This window comes from Eleutherodactylus coqui, chromosome 6 (genome assembly GCF_035609145.1).
Source record: "Eleutherodactylus coqui strain aEleCoq1 chromosome 6, aEleCoq1.hap1, whole genome shotgun sequence".
NCBI classification, from domain to species: Eukaryota; Metazoa; Chordata; class Amphibia; order Anura; family Eleutherodactylidae; genus Eleutherodactylus; species Eleutherodactylus coqui.
In genome coordinates, this window is record NC_089842.1 from 104,324,252 (window position 1) to 104,343,848 (window position 19,597).

The window sequence follows — 19,597 nt, forward strand, 5'->3', positions numbered from 1 at the left end:
GAGAAATAATAAAGTAACGGTACAACATAGACTTCTAGGAAAAGATGCTGCAGAATTGTTTTAATGACACTTTTGCAAAAATGTGACCCTTTGACCGTAGGTGATGTTATAGGCCAGTTTTAGTTCTCTTCTCCTAATACCTAACCTTGTTTTGATGACCATTCCGATTATTATTTTCTCCTCTTCAGGGCTGAAGTTGTATTGGGAAATATCATCAAGAAGAAAGGTTGGAGGTGATTATTTGCATATTAAAGCTGAGTGATGAATCTTTTATGTGGTGAACAGTTTCATCTGCATCCTCTTTGCTTAGGAGTGAAAAAAAGAGCACAATAAATAATTAACGCCGTAAAATCGTGCAGCTTCATTTCTTGATATCTTGTTGTCAGTTATTAAACTCAACTGACCTCTGGTGTTTAGAATGACACGCTGTAGTATATAGTAGCGGAATATTTTATATGTATGCATAGACTTCAATATTAATCTAGATAAGAAGTATCTTTTTATGTAAAGATTTCTCTACATGACCGAATACAAATCTTTGTGATTTTATGTTTATGCCCTATTTTTATACAATTTAGTACCTAATTTGAAGCTTCCTATTCTAATTAAAACTGTTATCAAATGGTTACAGCTCATCCCTAACTCCATTGGGGTTTTCTAATATATAAAGAGAAATAAAATTCTGCATGAATTTCTGAATATATTCTAGACGTACTAGAGCTTGGTTTATACTCTATATAAAAGTTTACTTGTTTGTTTTTCTATTTTCTACCTTGTAGAGTCATAGTGTAGATATGAAAATTATGATGGAACACATATGGAATTAAGTAACAAATAAGAAAGTGTTAAACAGACCAGAATATGTTGTATATTTGAGAGTCTTCAGAGCAGCCCCCTTTTGCTTTGATGGCAGTTTTGCACAGTCTTGGCATTCTCTTAATCAGTTTCATGAGGTCACCTGGAATGGGTTTCTAAAAGTCTTGAAGTAGTTCCCAGAGCTGCTGAGCACTTGTTGGCTGCTTGTCCTTCACTCTGCGGTATAATTTACTCCCAAATGATCTAATTAGAGCTTAGGTTGGGTGATTATAGAGGCCATGTCATCCGATGCCATCTTGGTCAAATAGCCCTTACATAGCCTGGAGGTGTAGTTGGGATTATTGTCCTTTTGAAAAACAAATGATGCTCCCACTAAGTGCACTCCCTATAAGATGGTATGTCGCTGCAGAATGCTGCTGAAGTATGCCTTGAATTTTGAACAAATCAGCAACCGGGTCACCAGCAAAATACCCCCACAGTCACACCTCCTCCATGCTTCGCGGTAGGAACTACACATGTAGAAACCACTCACCTTTTCTGTGTCTCACAAACACAGTAGGAGCCAAAAAAATCTCAAATTTTGACTCATTACACCAAAACACAGATTTGCATTAGTCTAATGTCCATTCCTCGTGTTTCTTGGCCCAAGCAATTCTCTTCTTCTTCAGTAGTGGCTTCTTTGCAGCAGTGGGACGATAAAGGCCTGATTATCTCCTGTCCAATCTCCTCTGAACAGTTGATGTTGAGATGTCTCTGTTAATTTGCAGTTTTTGAGGCTGGTAACTGTAGTGAACTTATCCTCTGTAATAGAAGTAACTCTTGGCCTTCTTTCCTGGGGTGATCCTCATGAGAGCCAGTTTAATGGTTTTCATGACTGCACTTGACGATACCTTCAAAGTTCTTAACATTCTCCAGATTGGCTTATTTTCATGATTAAGGGTACGTTCGCACATTATGCAGATCCACGCCAAGATCTGCAACGTATTTTGCACTGTGGATTTTGGTGTGGATACATTTTCAATTTAGGGATAAATTCCACAACACAATGTGTATTTTGATGTGAAAAATGTGGAATTTCTGCTATGAGGACATACCGTATAAGTAATGATGGGCTGTTGTTTCTCTTTACTTAGTTGGGTGGCTCTTGCCCTAAAGTGTATTAAAAGATTAGTTCAATAGGGCTACACACTGTATGGAATTGTGTACCAACCCTATCTCTGCACAACACAACCCCTCAATGACACAGGATGTTAATATACATGCTGTGCATTTGTAGTTTGTATGGAGGGGATCGGGAAGGCAGGTGCCAACTATTTCTTATAGTGACACCTGGTTGCAACAGCCATGATCAGCTTTAGGTTGGGTTCACACAGGGCAGATTGACGCGGAAATTCTGTGCGGAATTTTGCTGCGGCCGCTAATCCCGGGATTAGCCAGCCATGTGGATGAGATTTAGTGAAAAATCTTGTCCACACAGGACGGCCAATCCATTGCAGCAAAGCCAATGCCGCACCATGTGTATTTTTTTTTTTTTCGATGCAGCCGCGCTCCTCTCTATGAGAGCACGGCCGCAACAGAAAAGCATGTGGCCCAGCCACTCAAAACCCGCGGCTAAGTGCCAACATCGTGAGCTTTCCGACGGGATTCCGACTAATGTGAACTCAGGGTTAACGTTGATCGCAGCTGTTAGAACTGACAGCAGCGTTTACAGGTTTAACAGCGGCGGTTAAATCCTCCGATCAAAGTTTTGGGGGGGATCACAAGGTGCCGTTCAGTTGCCATGACAGCCTGCGGCTGTCTGAAGGCCCCCAGCGCTGACATGGCTGATTGCCTATGAAGTTATGCCTGTGGTCTGGATTGATAGAATGTCTGTCAGTCCGCAGTATAATGTAAAACTGCGGTTACATTATACTGGATGAGCGATCAAGCAAGTTCAAGTCTCCTGTGGGGACAAAAAAATGTAAAGAATTAAAAAAAAACTTTTATTTATTATTAAAAAAATTAAAGGAAGTAAAAGTTTTCTTAAAAAACTTTTCCATATATATAATAAAAAAACAAACCCATAAAACATTAAAAAATCTGTTTGGTATTGTTGCATCCATGAAAGTCCAACCTAGCAAAGTAATGCAGTATTTGTACCGCATGGTGAACATTGGAAGAAAAAAAATACACAATGCCAGAATTGCGCCTCTTTGGTCATCCCATCTCCATGAAAAAATGTAATAAAAAACTAATCTAAAGATCATATGTACGTCACAATGGTACTAATAGACAATATAGGACATCCTGCAAAAAAATGAACCCTACACGCCAATTGTTGATGGAAAATTTTAAAAGTTATCGCAGTCTGAAGATGGCAGAAAAAAAATAGCATTTTTACAGAAGATATTTGTTTTTGAAAAGTAGTACAACAAAAATTAAATATATGAATTTGGTATCGTAAAGTTAGCACGTCATTTTTGCCGCAGTATGTACACCGTAAAAACAAAATCTACCCAAAACATGGCAAAATAGTTTTATTTTACTCCATTTAGAAGTTTTTCAGTACATTATATGGTACATTTAATAGTACCATTGAAAACTACAACTCGTCACTCAAACAGCTACGTTGATGGATAAATAAGAGTAAAGATTTTTTGGCTGGAAGGAGGAAAAAACGGAAATGGGGGGGAAATGGGCAGTCCTTAAGGGATTTGGAAGGCAAGAAATTCCACAAGTTATAAGAAGTCTGTCATCTGGAATATGCTGTCCAAACTGCCGACACCGTGTTGTGGAACATGAGACGCTGAACAGATTGATATATAGTTTTATGGGGAAAGATTCAGTATAACTTGTATTTCATTCTTTTAAATCCTTCTTGCCCATTCTATACTTGATGGTCATCTGGGCGGTTCTATCAGTGATTGACCGCTATCTCTGTGTCCACTCATAGAGAGAAAGCGGTCAATTATGGATTAGGATCATCAACCTTTGCTCATTCTAAGCTGGACAGTCCAATGGGCGGTCCTAATAGTGATTGACAGCTGTCTGTGTATGAGTGTACCTACAGGGGTAGCTGTCAGTCACTGATGGCACCAGCCCTTGGACTGTTCAGCTCAGAATGAGTAGAGATCTAATTAAATGGCATACAAGTTCTACTGAATCTTTCCCCATAAATCTATATATCAGTCTGCTCAGCTCCTCCTGCTCTATAACATGATGTCTGCAGTTTGGACAGCATGTTCCAGCTGACAGATTCCCTTTAACTCTTGACAAGGCATACCTGTTAATTGAAAACCATTCCAGGTGGCTACCTCATGAAGCTGACTGAGAATGCCACGTGTGTGCAAAGGTGTCATCAAAGCGAAAGGAGGCTAATTATGAATAATCTAAAATCTATTCTGGTTTAACACTTTTTTACTGTTTAATTCCATTTGTGTAACTTCATGTGTTCATGGTCAATCTACAAAAAAGATGTAAAACCATTGAATGAAAAGGTGTCCAACCTCTTGACTGTTGTTGTATATTGTGTATATACATATATATAATAAAATTTTCTATCAAACTGTCCTCAATTCGCTCAGATGGGCTCTTCGTAAATCGGGCTCCCGACATTATGGTTTGTTCACTAGGCATTCCCAACTGCTTACTGCCAATGAGTGTGATGTCAAACTAGATTGACAGTCCATCACCCATTGACAGCTGTGGGGACTGTGCGATTGACAGATTCACAGCGGATCTGAGAAGAGACCATCCCAGCGAACAAAGGTGGGTGCAGGACCATGGCTGTAGAGTTGTGTGTCCAACATTGCTGACTTTACACCACAGCAGGTTCTCTTTAAATTCACTTACAGTTGATTTTCCAACCACGTCTGCTGGAAGTTTGTTCCAAGCATCTACTATTCTTTTAGTAAACAGATAATATTTTCTGACATTGGTGTTTATATAGGCTAATATATGTAGTCAAAATTTGGATAAAAAGTTGTAAATAACAATAATAGAAGTATTTTTATGTATTCATTCTTTTTCTGCTTTCCTATCCAGGCGATCCAGTTTGGTTATTACAACCAAAATCTTTTGGGGAGGAAAGTAAGTAATTAGACATTTGGAATAATTTGACTGTTTACATAAATGGACTGTGTAGATAACGGTTGTCTGTACATTGTAGGGCAGAAACTGAAAGAGGTTTATCCAGAAAACATATCATTGAAGGTGAGATCTCCAATCCTATTTCTAGTGGCATTCGCACAGCTTGTTACTATGATGCAACACATTGTTTTATACTGCATTGTACATCACCATGATATTGATCTAAAGCCCTCTACACACATAACTGAAAGCATTGTTGTAAAACTTTCTACAAACCTTCACGATTATTCTTCCTTTTACCTCTCAAACAGGCTATTTACACCTGACATTTGCTCCATTTTCACTTAATCAAACTACTAACAACGACCTGTTCGTCCGTCCATGCATGAATGAATGGGTTTGTGAGTGACTTACATACTCCGCCCCTGATCACATGACAGTGTCGTTATCCAAGATCTTTCATCCCCAGTGAGGGGGTTACATGCTCTGCCCCTGATCACATGACTGTGACATCATCACAGGTCCGATACGCACACGGCTGCTGTCCGGCTAGGTGTTTGTTAGTATTCCATAGCAACTTAGGTTGCAGGGTGTTTTGTTGTCCCTCCATAATCTGCACAACAATGCAGGACCTTTGCTAATGTCACAGTCATCATAAGGGGCGGAGCATGTAACTCTCTCACTGGCGATGAAGGACCTTTGTTGACGTCACAGTCGTGATCGGGGGTGGAGCAAGTAAGTCATTCACTCGGGATGAGCGTCACTGTCATGTGATCAGGGGCAGAGCATGATGGTGATGTCATCACAGGTCCTTCATCTCCAGTGCTGTGCTGCTGATCCCTGTTGTATCGGATGAACAATGTACTGTATGTAACAGTGCTGTGTGTGACGTGCATGTAACAGAGCTGTGTGGCGCATTGCGTCACCAGAAACACTAGTACTATTATTTCCTAATAATTACTAGTTTGCATAATAAATGTGGCTTAAAAGTCACAAATTCTTATGGGAATTTAGCACACATCATGTTTGCAACTTTTTGTTACATTTTACACTAATAACTAGTGTTCTCCAATTAGTAAACCTGGCTCATTTTATTTTGTTTTCCTGAGGACTTTTTTTTACATACTCTTGTAATGACTTGATGTAGAATAGATTACTACAATGGCCACAGTGTGACTGACTGAGTAAACAAAACCTCTGCAATGTGTAATGTAATGTCCAAACATCAATCTTTTATGGTGGCGTACTTTGTCTTGTCTGTTAAAGACAACCTCCTACTAGGGCATAGGGATGTAATAGAAGGGAAGGAGGGTCCTTCTCTCAGAATCCCCCTTTCTATGAGCAAGTTCAGTGGTTCCTATTCTGGCAGTCTTGAGCTGCTGCCATATTACTTGTACAACCATTCATCTGGTGGTAAAATCCCCTTGGTAAAATTCTTTCTATAGAAACTAATCATAAAGCGGTTTTCCCAAGACTGAAAGTTATCTTCTATGCAAAGGTTATAACTGCTTGTACTCGGCAGTCTCTGGCAGCTCCATAGAGATGATTGAAGTGTCAGTGTGCATGCTTGACCGCTGCTCCATTCATATGAGGAAGGCATGAGACCCCCTTTTTCGAGATTTGTGAGGGTCCAGCCAGTCCAAACCAAATGATCAAACGTTTATCCTATGTTACAGAGAGGAAATAACTTTCAATCATAGGAAACCCTCTTTAAAGGAGTACTTCATGCAAAACTGATACTGTGTTATTCCTAACACATGGTCAGAGGACATAGAGCATGACACAGAGATTCGGGTGTATGAAACGCTATCTTTTCTCCTTAGGGAGAGCACCTAGACAGTGAGTGAGGAGACTCAAAAGGGCATTCATGCTCCTCTGGGTAATACGCAAATAAGGGAGATGGAATAATACCTCCACAGTGCCACCTATTGGAAGGCAGCTGATGAAGGACAAATACCCTGAAACAGCTGTCTGTACATGGAGTCTGGCTTTGCTTTTAATTCCCAGTCATTGTTACAAGGCTTGTATAAAGAGTCTAACTTTGGCTTGAAGGAATGCTGCCTTCCAATAGGTGGCACTGTGGAGGTATTATTCCATCTCCCCTATTTACAGAGATTCAGGGAACATAGTAAGAAATCCCTTCATTCATTGCTTGGCACTGGACTTAATAGTGTATTAAACCCATATAAATATGCATTTTAAGCTTAAAGGGAACCTGTCACACCACCACAGCACTATAAACTAAGTTAACAGGGAGCCGGGTGATCTATTTATTTATACCCACCTGTTCTCGCGATCCAGCGCTGTCAACCGGTGAAGTTATCTGTAAACTCTGGTCTTTCTGAATCTGACTTTTTTTCAGAGTCCCATGTGCAAGTTCCTCTATAAAAGTCTATGGGAGAGCGCATGCACCAGACTCTAAAAATAATTGGATTTTCTTGCTGCATGCTGACTTCAGAGGTAGCCACCTCTGGATTGCGGGAGCGGGGGAGTTTAAAAGATACACCACCTGGCTTTCTGTCACGTCCCATAACGGCACCATAACTAAGTTTATGGTGCTGTAGCGATGTGACCGGTTCCCTTTAAAGGGGATGTATAAGATTAGAAAAGATGATTTGGTTTTTTTCGATAAACTACTTCCCTCTTGTCCATGGGCTGTATAGTATTGCAAGAACTACCCATTAACTTCAATGAGGTGTGAGCTGCAATACCAGACTCAGTCCATAATCAGAAATGGCACTTTAATGAGGCAGGAGCAGTCAATGAAAAAGTTAAACTTTAGACCATGTTTAGTTGATGATATTTAAAAATGTAAATAATAAATAGTAAATAATTAAATATTTAGGTAAAACACAATAATGAAGAATTATTATTAAGGTTCATGTAGCTACAACTGTAGCAGGTTTAAGAGGACCCTTGTGCTTTACTCACATCTGTTTTAATAAATACTTGTATTCCCTATGAAATAACAACAGTTCCAGTGTGTGTTTTTTTTAAATAACTCTGGCAGTTCCTTTGCTGACCCTACCAGGAATTTATGGATAAATTGACGACCCCGTGTGACGAGTTGTGTGTGTGCCTACCCACTTTGACACTGTACAACCTTACTGCAGTACAACCTCACTGCTGATTTGTATAGGGTGACACCCCTTTGACAAGGAATAGTAATGTCCAATTGTTAATTTAGTTATACATTTCTAGGAGGAATAACAAAAGAACAGCACAATGCAGAATTCTAAGAAAAGATGCTCCAGAATTGTAATTTCACGGGGACTGCAAGCAACTAATAAAACAGACATGTCAGGGGAACTGACAGGTCCTATTTAAACTCTGTTTCGGAAATGTTTCTGTTTATGACATGTCATTTTTTGCTGCTTTTATTTTTAATATTCAGGTTTAAAGGCTTCTTTAGATAGACTTCAGCTAGAATATGTGGATGTCGTGTTCGCTAACCGACCTGATCCCAACACACCGATGGAAGGTAAGCCTTCAACAAGTCATATAGTGCCAACAATGTATAATATCCTCTTCATCCTGTACAATATCACATTCAACTAAAAAAAACTTAAAAAACAAAACAAAAAAAAGCCTAAAGTCTTTCCAGGTAAATGTAAATCTGTATGAATATACTTTTTCTTAACCTGCGTTTATTTATTTTTTACATTTTGAAGAGTAGTGTGGTTATCATCTTTGACAGGGGGTCTTGTATATTATTGCGTTGAAGTGTAGCACTATGATATGTGGTATTAAATAGAAGGGATTACATGCTTTAATCAAAAATATAAATGCCACATTTGTTTCCATACTATTCGATGCATTGCCTGTTGATAGAATAGCTAGAGAACTGGTTTATTTTGGGCAATAAAAAAAATATATATATATATAATTCCCTATGTACAACCTGAAGCATAAATTGCAATGCCAAGTTTCATTCCATTTCAAGTTTTAATACATACAACAGATTTTATATTAACTGTTTTTCATTGAAATCTTTGCTTGTAATGAGACTAATATAACTTAATATAATTATATTTAATTTTTGTGACTATATTACTTGTTAAAGGGGTTTTCTGGGTCTAAAGTAGTGATGAGTTGTCCATGATATCTGATCAATGGGAGTCAGACTCCCAACACCACTGCCAATTAATTAACTTGAATTGGCAGCGAGCGCCCCACACCCTTCTCTGTTTATGAGGCACAGCTCCATACTTTTGGTTGTGGCTGTGTCTAATACTGCAACTTGCTCCCATTCACATCAATGGGGTTGTGCTTTAATAAGCGGCTCCATCACAACCAAAACTACAAAGCTGTGTCTGGTAAACAAAGGAGACGATGCATCTCTTGCTCACTAGTGTGCTCCTTGAGTCAACTGATTGATTTGGAGTCGGACTCCTCACTAATGTAATATTGACAGCCTATCCCTTCAGTATTGTAGTCCTGGAAAACCCCTATAATTGATAACAATAACAAAAAAAAGTGTTATTTATAATTAATTATATATTGAATGAGGTTTTTTTTAGTATTCAAAATACATTACATTTAAATGTGGCATTATTGGTTATCTAACATATATTAAATACAATATATCATACTTTTTTTTTTTTTTTATGTTTTATTGTATACATTTTTTTTGTATTAGTGCTTTTTTTATCAGTTTTTTTAATCAGTTGAACTATTCCAAGATTTTTAGTCTGAATTGATCTATTTTAACCTTTTGCCTACAATACCACCTATGTGTGAAAACATTAAATATCGCAGGTGGTTGGGACTATTGAGTGTATTATTTTTGTTGGCTTGTTGTTTTCATTGTTGTTTTATGCTCACATTTCACCCAGTTTTTTCAAATGTTCATGCGTTTCTGCTTTTCAAACAAATCATTAAATTTTTCAATAATAAAACAGGATGTAGTCATTTACAACTGAGCTACAGAACGATAAGGGCATTCAGGGGGGAATCATTTTTAAGAATTTCCCACAGGAATTTCAAAAATCTAGAATTTTTTTTCGAATGTTGCATTCACACAACAGAACAGTTTTTGTCTCCATCGGATGATAACTTTAAAGTCCTTTGCCCTTTTGTCAAACAATGTCATGAACTTTCAGCTGTAAACTCTGGTCTTTCTAAATCTTTCTTTCATTACCAGGAGACCCATTTAGTTCTTCCAAGTCGAGAACATTCATCATAGAAGGTACACAGTACCCACAATCTCCATATTGAATTCCGTGTCCAAAAGGCATTTTATGGGACAGATAATGTAGTTTTATCTTTACCATACAAGTGTTTCCTACCCAGTCCCCAAAGGAAAAGAATATCCATAAAATGCATAAAAATACCCTTTAAAGAACATCTTGCAAGTAAAATCCAATCTTTTTCTTATCCCTTCAATTATATTGTCCCTTACCCTTTTTGCCCTGATTTGTGTACCATACCATTACTCTTGTTACTGGGATTTTTTTTAATTTATTTTTTTGCATGGTATATTCTGATTGGTGTCTCAAAACTGTTTTTTGCATCATTGGTGTTTTTGTTTGGGTGATTTTTTTTAAAAAAAATTTATTTTATTCATTTCTGAAGCACATTACCGATGGCAGAACTTCTGTAATGTGAGGAGAATACTCAATGATGCTGCTTAACCTTCAAGAAATAAGAATTTTAATATTTTCTTGAAGAATAGATCAGTTCTACAGCTGGGCAATTATAAAAAAAAATTAAATTTGATTCTTAAAAACATTTTTATTAAAATGTAGTGAAAACTTAAAAAAAAAATCTTATTTTATTTCTATAAATAATACTAATAGAAAAAAATCTATTGTTTTACATTTATGCCTTTGCCCAGTTGTATTATCTGTTGGTTTTGCTCGTGTTATTGATCTGTTTGATACCCAAAAGTGTAATGCTGTTTTATGCATCCATGCACTTTTAAGGATCCTTTTGTTCCTATTTACTGAGATGCTTGTTGGTTAGATGCTTTGAAACAGCGCATGGTCATAACTCATGCTCTGAGTGGATGATTTCTTTCTCTTGGCATGGGCCTATGTTGAAAAATAAGAGGTTTGCATGATGGAGATGGTTAAAGCATTATTCCCCTAAAGTGTTTCTAAAATCTCACCTTTGTTGAGATCCAAATTTTAGATACTGTGTAAAATTAACAGATGTGGAAACCCACAAATGTTCGAATTGAGTGTTTTTTTTTTTTCTTTAGGAATTTGGTCACTCATAACTTGCGTTATGTAATTATGAATTTCTAATCTAAAAAAATGAATGAGTACAAAGAAATCACTTTTTTTTAAATTCTATGAAATGTCTTGTTTTTTATCTTTATTTTTAGAAACACTTAAAATAGTTAGAATTGCACTTTGCAGTATGCCTTGCAAGCACTGTAGAGTGGGGACTTTTCTGCCCTGTAGACAGTTTGTCCTCATGCATCCATAACGCCTTTTGTGACATCACATGAATCTGGATACATAATATTTAACCTTTTTACGTGTAACATGCACTGGTCAGGGTAACCTTATTGTAAACTAGGATGTTTTTTAAAAAATGATTTACCTTGAGTCGGTCTCAATGATCTCCAGCCAGCTGAGAACCATTGGTTACAGATCAGTAATGTCAGCTAATAAATGGAGTACATACATTCTGGTGTCTCTGTATAGCTTGTAATAAACTGATAGGTTTTGATGATTTTTTAGTTGTAGACATCAACTGGTTAATTGTGGTTTTGTGGTCTTTTTTTCTGCTATTTTCATTTTACTACTAACTTGATCTAAATGACACGGTTTTAGGCTTTCTGAGACCTATGAAATGAAAACATATTTAGTGGCCTTTAACCCCTTAACGACTGCCCCATCGGGAAACTACGTCCTCAGAAAGTGGGCTTTAATCCTAGAGGATGTAGTTTTATGCATCCTCTTTGGATTAATGCCCATTGGCCTGAGGACGTGACAGCTCCATGCTGTCGGTGCCCTCAGGTAGCCGACCGCATGGAGCTGTCATCCCAGGAGTCCCCCCCAGCATTGCGATCGGCGAAATCCAATCGATAGCACCGATCGCAAAAAAGTAAACAAAACTGTGTAAAAAAGTAGTAATTCAGCTGCTCTGATGGATCGGATCCATAAGGGCAGCTGAAAATACTCACGCGGCTTGTCGGCGGTGTCCCCCGGAGATCTGCTCCTCCCGGACCCGCCGGCGGCCGTCTGCGCATGCGCGCCAGGCGATGACGTCACGCGCAGAAGCCCGGGTGTCCCAGGCAAATTTAAAATCTCCTGGCTCCCGGCTCGTGAAGGTAGCCGGTAACCAGGAGGTGTTACCGGGGACCGCTGTGAGCGGTCCCCGGGCCCGCGATCGCCGCTATCCATTGGATACCGGCGATCGCAAAAAAGTTGAAAAAGTAAAAGAAAAGTGAAGTTTCACCTCCCCTCATGGATCGGATCCATGAGGGGAGGTGAAAATACTCACCCCGGTCCTCTGCGATGTCCCGGGACCCAAAATCCCCGTCTGCGCATGCGCGCCCGATGATTGACATCGGGCGCGTGCACAGAGGGGCTCGAGCCCCGGGAAATTCAAAATTCCTCTGCTCCTGGCTGCCATGTGTAGCCAAGAGCAGAGGGATGTCACTGGGGACATGATCACTGTCATCCAATGGATGACAGGGATCATGTAAAGTTAAAAAAAAGTGCAAAAAGTAAAAATAAAAAATAAAAAGGGGTAAAAAGTAAAAAAAAAAAGTTTTAAAAAGTTTGCGTTTCATCTCCCCCCACGGATCATATCCGTGAGGGAGGATGAAATGACGTACCTAAGGCCCGCGGATTTATCCGCGGACCTTACTCCAGCTTCTGCGCACGTGCCCGTCGCCAATATGGCAGGCGCATGCGCAAAAGCCATGGTAATTTAAAATCTCCCTGCTCCTGGCTACAAAACTTAGCCTGGAGATTTCACGGGGTGCCGCGGTGAGCGGTTCCTGGTCACGATGCGATCGGTGAGAGGAGATGAAACTTTTTACCGGAGGCCTCCGTATTTGCACCCCGACGCAATCTTCTTCCGTGAACTTTCCCGTATTCTGCGCATGCGACCGCCGGCAAAACACCGGACACATGCGAAAAAGTCGGGGAGCCCAGGAAACTTAAAATCTCCTCGCTCTCAGCGACCATCGGTCGCCGAGAGCCTGGAGCAGTGACGGGTGGCCTCATTGAGCGGTCCCCGGTCATGTTAAAAAAAAAGGTAGCGATCTACCTTAGGCCGGTCTCACATGACCGGATAGGAATTACGGATTCCGCATGCGTCTGATCCGCGGTATTACGCAGATCAATCGCATTGGATCACACAATTCCGCTTACATTAGTGGGTTGGAATTATGTAATCCCCTCGCAGAAAAGAGAAAGCAGCAGGTTCTATTTTACCGCGGATATCGGCAACATAGAGCCAATTGTGCTCCATGGTCGTGGATATACCCGCTGTCCATACGCAACTACGTTGTATACGGGCTGCGGGTACCTGTGTCATCGCTAAGCGACGGTGCGGGAAATAAAAACAACAACAAAAAAAAAAGTGTACTGCGAATGACCGCCTGTGTGAATAGGCAGTTATGCGCAGTACATTATGTGGCCGTACGCAGGGTCACAGCCGGGCTCACAGCTGGGATCCGCTGTGGGCCTCCGCAAGCGGATTCCGCCTACGGCTGCGTGAGCCCGGCGTTATTCAGACCGCTACCTGTAATACGTATTTTACAAGAAGCCCTGGGAACGCTCGCCTTCCTGCAGTTCCAAGAATAGCTTGTTGAGCGCCTTCTATGTGAGACCGCCGCACCTCATCAAGCTTACGGAGACTCATGGAACGCCACTTTTTACACCCCATACCCGCCACTAAGGTCACGAAATACCCCAAAAAAGCATGAGAGGAGGGGCGATACATGGTTTTATTGCCCCATGTACCCATCCCAACCAGCCTCCGCAATTACCCCTGTGTTTGGAAATACCACACAGTTCACATTATTACTTTTATCTAAGATTTGGGGAACGCCGAAAAGGGCGCGGAGGGGGGGGGGGGGGGATATTTTTAGGGAGTCAATTTTTATTCCGTACAAATGAGCAATGGGGCCTGGGATTTATTCAGTTGAGCCCTGCAATCCAACGGGTGTTCCCTCCTTTATAGGCCTTGCCATGTTTCCTGTAAGTAGATTAGGGCCACAATGGGTATGTTTCTGAACACAGGACAAACGGGGGTATCCATTTTGGGGTGAAGGTCTTCATTCCTATGTGTGCTGTACAAAAAAAACAGTTTTTAAATTGACAAAATTGCCAAAAAAATGAAAATCGGAATTTTTTCCTTCTGCTTTGCTTAAATTTATTCAAATACTGTGGAGTCAAAATACGCAATACACCCCTAGATGAATTCATTAAGGGGTCTAGTTTTTAAAATGGGGTCATTTGTGGGGGTTCTTTATAGTTTTGGACGCTCAATGGCTCTATAAGTGGGCAATGGGGCCTGGAATTTATTCCGTTGTACCCTAAAATCCAATGGGTGCTCCTTCCATTATAGGCCTAGCCATGTGTCCTTTAAGTAGATTAGGGCCACAAGAGGTATGGTTCTGAACACGGGACAAACAGGGGTATCAATTTTGGGGTGAAAGTCTTCATTCCTATGTGTGCTGTACAAAAAAAACTGTTTTTAAATTGATACCACTGCCAAAAAAATGAAAATTGTAATTTTTTTCCTACTGTTTTGCTTACATTTATTCAAAAATTGTAGTGTAAAAATACACAGTACACCCCTAGATAAATTCGTTAGGGGGTCTACTTTTCAAAATGGGGTCATTTGTGGGGGTTCTCTGTCGTTTTGGCCGCTCAAGGGCTCTACAAGTGGGCAATGGGGCCTAAATCACCTTCATGCTAAATTTCTGTTCTGAAAGCCACCGACTACTCCTTTCATTTTGGGCCCCGTTGTGCATCCAGACAAAAGATTTGGGCTACAATGGGTATGTCTCTGAACATGGGAGAAACAGGGGTATCCATTTTGGGGTGCAAGTCTTCATTCATGTGTGTGCTGTACCAAAAAAACAGTTTTTAAAATGACAGAATTGCCAAAAAAACGAAAATCACAATTTTTTCCTTTTGCTTTGCTTCAATTCATTCAAAAACTGTGGGGTCAAAATGGGCAGTACACCCCTAGATAAATTCGTTAAGGGGTCTAGTTTTCAAAATGGGGTCACTTGTGGGGGTTCTCTTTGGTTTTGGCCACTCAAGAGCTCTACAAATGTGCTATGGGGCCTAAAACGCCTTCAAGGAAAATCGATGTTCTGAAAGCCACCGACTACTCCTTTCGTTTTGGGCCCCGTTGTGCATCCGGACATAAGATTAGGGCCACAATGGGTATGTCTCTGAACACGGGAGAAACAGGGGTATCCATTTTGGGGTGAAAGGCTTCATTCATGTGTGTGCTGTACAAAAAAAGCTGTTTTTAAAATGACAGAATTGACAAAAAAACGAAAATCACAATTTTTTCCTTTTGTTTGGCTTGAATTCATTCAAAAACTGTGGGGTCAAAATGGGCAGTACACCCTAGATAAATTCGTTAAGGGGTCTAGTTTTCAAAATGGGGTCACTTGTGGGGGTTCTCTTTGGTTTTGGCCACTGAAGAGCTCTACAAACGTGCTATGGGGCCTAAAACGCCTTCAAGCAAAATTTATGTTCTGAAAGACACCGACTGCTCCTTTCATTTTGGGTCCCGTTGTGCATCCAGACATAAGATTAGGGCCACAATGGGTATGTTTCTGAACACGGGAGAAATGGGGGTATCCATTTTGGGGTGTAAATCCTCATTTTCATGGGTTCTATAGGAAAAAAATATATCTTTAAAATGACATATTTGCAAAAATATGAAATTTTATTTTTTCTCCCCTAAATTGAACTAATTCCTGAAAAAAACTGGTGGGGTCAAAATACTCATGACACCCCTCAGTGAATACATTAAGGGGTGTAGTTTTTAAAATGGGGTCATTTGTGGGGGTATCTATTATTCTGACACTTATGAGCCTTTGCAAACTTGGCTTGGTGCAGGAAAACAAAGTGCTCCTCAAAATGCTGAAAAGTAATGTTAAATTTGTACGTCCTCTAAATGGTTAAAAAAAAACAAGTGTGCATTCAGAATAAAGTAAACATATGTAAATACATATCTTATCAAAACTTTGTACAGTATGTTTGAACATATTTGAGATATTACGGTTGAAAATGTGAAAAAATGATGATTTTTTCAAAATTTTTCCAATATTGGTACTTTTAATAAATATACACAAATGATATCGGTTCCTTTTTACAACTTAAATGAAGTACAACATGTGGCGAAAAAACAGTGTCAGAATCACTTGGATATGTAAAGCCTTTGCGGAGTTATGCTACGTTGAACGACGCATGTCAGATTTCCAAAATTTGGCTCCGTCACTAAGGCGCAAACAGGCTTCGTCACTAAGGGGTTAAAAGGAACGTGTCATCAGAAAATGACCTATTTGTATAAGTTAGGTTTCTATGTTCATCAAAATTTCTTAAAAATATGTTTATTTTCTTTTTCTTTTTTAAATTTTTGAAGTCACCATCTATCTAATGATAGTCTAACACGTCCTTTCCTGTAGAGATCATTTTTCAGTAGTCCTCAGGTGATCATCATAGGTAGGATTATAATGGAAGATAACACCTATATATAGGTAACACAGGATTCACCATTCACAGTAGGTGATTATCACAGCTTGCCTCCTTCTCCTCCCTCTGCATTGACATTCGCACAGATTACAGAGAATGCCTAGAAGTCAAGGGGTAAACTTCTGTCCATTATGTCTGTGGCTCATGAGGCTGCTGTATAGCATTTTTAAATGGTGATAAGCTTGGGTGGATCGCAGCCCCATAATTCTATTAAAAAAATGGAATTTTAAAAAATTATTAGAATAGTTGAATGTTTTTCTCCCTCTGATTTTTCATCAATTTAAAAATATTTCCACTTATATTTTAGTTGTTTTTTTATCTGTTTTGCTTTTTTAACGCTTTTCATTTAGGGATAGTTTAATCCAGAGCAATGCACTAAGATACTTATTGAAATATATGCCATACCCCAAAGATCATCCCTGTTTCATATTTTTCTTTATTTTTTTAACTCTCCTAGAAGCGCTATCCGGCTCTTCTCCCCGACCCCGCCTATCTTCATCTGTATTTTGGTGGCCGGGGATTGAAAAATCATTGAATTCATTGAATGGCTGAGCGCTGCCTCTGATTGACTGAGCGCTGTGGCCAATCACAGGCAGAGCTCAGCCATTCATTGAATGATGATTGGCTGAGCCTGTGATTGGCTGAACGCTGAGACCAATCACAGGTAGCACTCAGCTGTCATTCAGTGGCTGAGCACTGTTTCTGATTGGTTACAGTTCTCAGTCAAGCAGAAGCATTGCTTTCTGGAGGCTGGGATTTTTCAATCCCGGCCACCAGAATACAGATGAAGATTGACAGGGACGGACGGAAGAGCTGGATAGCGCTTCTAGGTGAGTTCATGTTTTTTTTTTCTAGAGCTAGGGATGATTTTTAGTGAAGGACTTATTTCAAGCCCTTCCCTGAAAATTATCGCTGCAGGGCTTGCCTTCATCCCATTGCTTTCAATGGGGCGGCAGTAGCGCCAGCCCCATTGAAAGCAATGGGATTGCATTGCGCTACTCTGCCACAGCTGTGGCAGGGGATTCCTTCATCTTCGTGTTGAAGGAATCCGCTGCCATAGCTGTCACATCTGTGGCAGAGCAGCGCATCTTCTCCCTATATTTTCAATTGGGCCAGCACTACTGCCTCTGGGCCCCAATGACAACAAGGGGCTTCACATCCAAGGAATCCCATACTGCAGCAGGGGATAGTGATCCGCTCTCAATGCTTTCAATGGGGCGACAGTAGCACTGGTCCCATTGAAAGCAATGGGATAGCATCCCAGAGGTCCTCTGTCACAGCTGTGGCAGGGGATTCTTTCGTCCCCGCTGCAGTCACCGCATCACTGAACACTGTGACAGTGCTGCCACAGTGTTCAGTGATAAGGGGACCTTCATGGAGCAGCTGCACTTCTACTAGCACAGCTGTTCCACACGCATGTAAAAAACAGCACGGAGCTTCGGTCATGCGCATTTTGCACATCCATGGAACGCATTTTTTTGGGGCACATAGGTGCAAAAAAAAAAAACGCTCTTCTGACTGAGGCCTAAGAATGAGTCTGAGAAAGATGAATAGTATTTAAATTGCCTCATGTGGCGCAGAGTGCTAAGACAACAGAGATGCAGTCCTAAGCTTTCGCTCACGACCTGAAGGTGGCAGGTTCAATCCCCGCATGGATCAGGTAGCTCGGGACTCAGCCTTCCATCCTTCCGAGGTTGGTAAAATGAGTACCCAGCTTGGTGGGGGGTAATAAATTACTCGAAAGCACTGCGAAATAAGTTGTAGCTATACAAATAACAATATTTTTTATTTTTATTTAAATTGGACTGTTAAAATACATTTTCCTAAAACTGGATGTGGAGATGTTTGCAGTTATTTTGATCTGTTGGGTTGCATAACTTAATGAAGAAAAAAGGCTGAGAAGTAATATACTATAGTGACATATTTTGTCCATGTAAACAGCATACCATCAGCCTAAGATTCAACATTCTACATTTACCGGTACTAATAGAATCTGAAAAGAGAGAGAAAAATAATTAGGTTCTTGAAAGTTTACCAAAACTTTGGCAACCCAGCCATCATGAGGCTTTGGGGGCAAAACCCCATTTATTTTCTGGGCAACTTTATCTTCAGATGTGAGCAAAAAAAAGTTTCTTCTGCGCTCTGCATTACAGCTTTGTGGATATTCTTTTAAAAAGTTCTACTGCCGAATTTAGATTCGTCCATCATAAAACTATTTTTGGGTATAAAGCACATAAGGAGCCCCTAGTACTTGCTTATCTTAAGAATTCGTTTTAGACCTCCTTCAGATGGATGATTTGTACAAGTCTGCGTATGTTACCCAACCATGCTGTGCTATTTCCGTAACGCCCATTCACTTCTGTGGAAGTTACGGAAATAGCACAAGACTGCCACCTCCGTAGCACCCAGCAAGGTCGTCGGAAAAACGGTATTGGGTTTCTCAACTCAGCCATGAAGTGGGAAAACCACTGTTTTATCACTTTGATGACCACAATAAAATTTTTAGTTCAGTCATGTAATGTCTTCATGTTGCTGTTGACGTAGGCTTCTGGAGTATACAATTCTTTCACAATGTCTTTTAACTTGCTAATATTTCATCACATTATTCATATACGAGCTATCACCATATATTTTAAACATCTGTAGCACAAAACTTTGCCATTTTTGGGCAAAATATCTTGATGTTGCTCTACAAATTTACAGTTGTCATACATTTTACATATTAAGAATACTTATTCATGATATCAGTGTACAGTGCTAATTTCTATCTATGTATTCGCTGCTCTTTCCCACTTTTCTGCTGGCAGATCTCTCCATATGCACAGTAATAACATAAATATTAGCTGCACCAGAATACCCTTGCCTGCGCTACACACTTTCAAACCTAAGCAAACCTTTCCAAAACAGCTGAGACAGTCGGTGTCAGTGACTAGTGAAATCACTATACCGTAGGGTTCATAACCCGAAGATGATTAATGATCTACAGACTTAAAGGGGTTGTCTCACGCCGAAACGGGTTTTTTTTT

The 19,597-nt window shown here is 40.0% G+C and overlaps 1 protein-coding gene across 7 annotated transcripts in view; it reads left to right on the plus strand.

The window, feature by feature from the left end:
- Positions 1-19,597, plus strand: part of KCNAB2 (potassium voltage-gated channel subfamily A regulatory beta subunit 2) — a 198,788-nt gene that overhangs the window by 159,752 nt on the left and 19,439 nt on the right. For 4 of the 7 annotated variants that reach the window (XM_066607305.1, XM_066607304.1, XM_066607306.1 and 1 more), the window contains 5 exons: positions 189-233; positions 4,840-4,884; positions 4,964-5,007; positions 8,279-8,365; positions 10,028-10,072. In XM_066607305.1, the coding sequence (XP_066463402.1) occupies positions 189-233; positions 4,840-4,884; positions 4,964-5,007; positions 8,279-8,365; positions 10,028-10,072 (266 nt within the window). The remainder of the gene's footprint in view (positions 1-188; positions 234-4,839; positions 4,885-4,963; positions 5,008-8,278; positions 8,366-10,027; positions 10,073-19,597) is intronic. The other 3 variants (XM_066607307.1, XM_066607308.1, XM_066607303.1) reach the window with 1 other exon arrangement.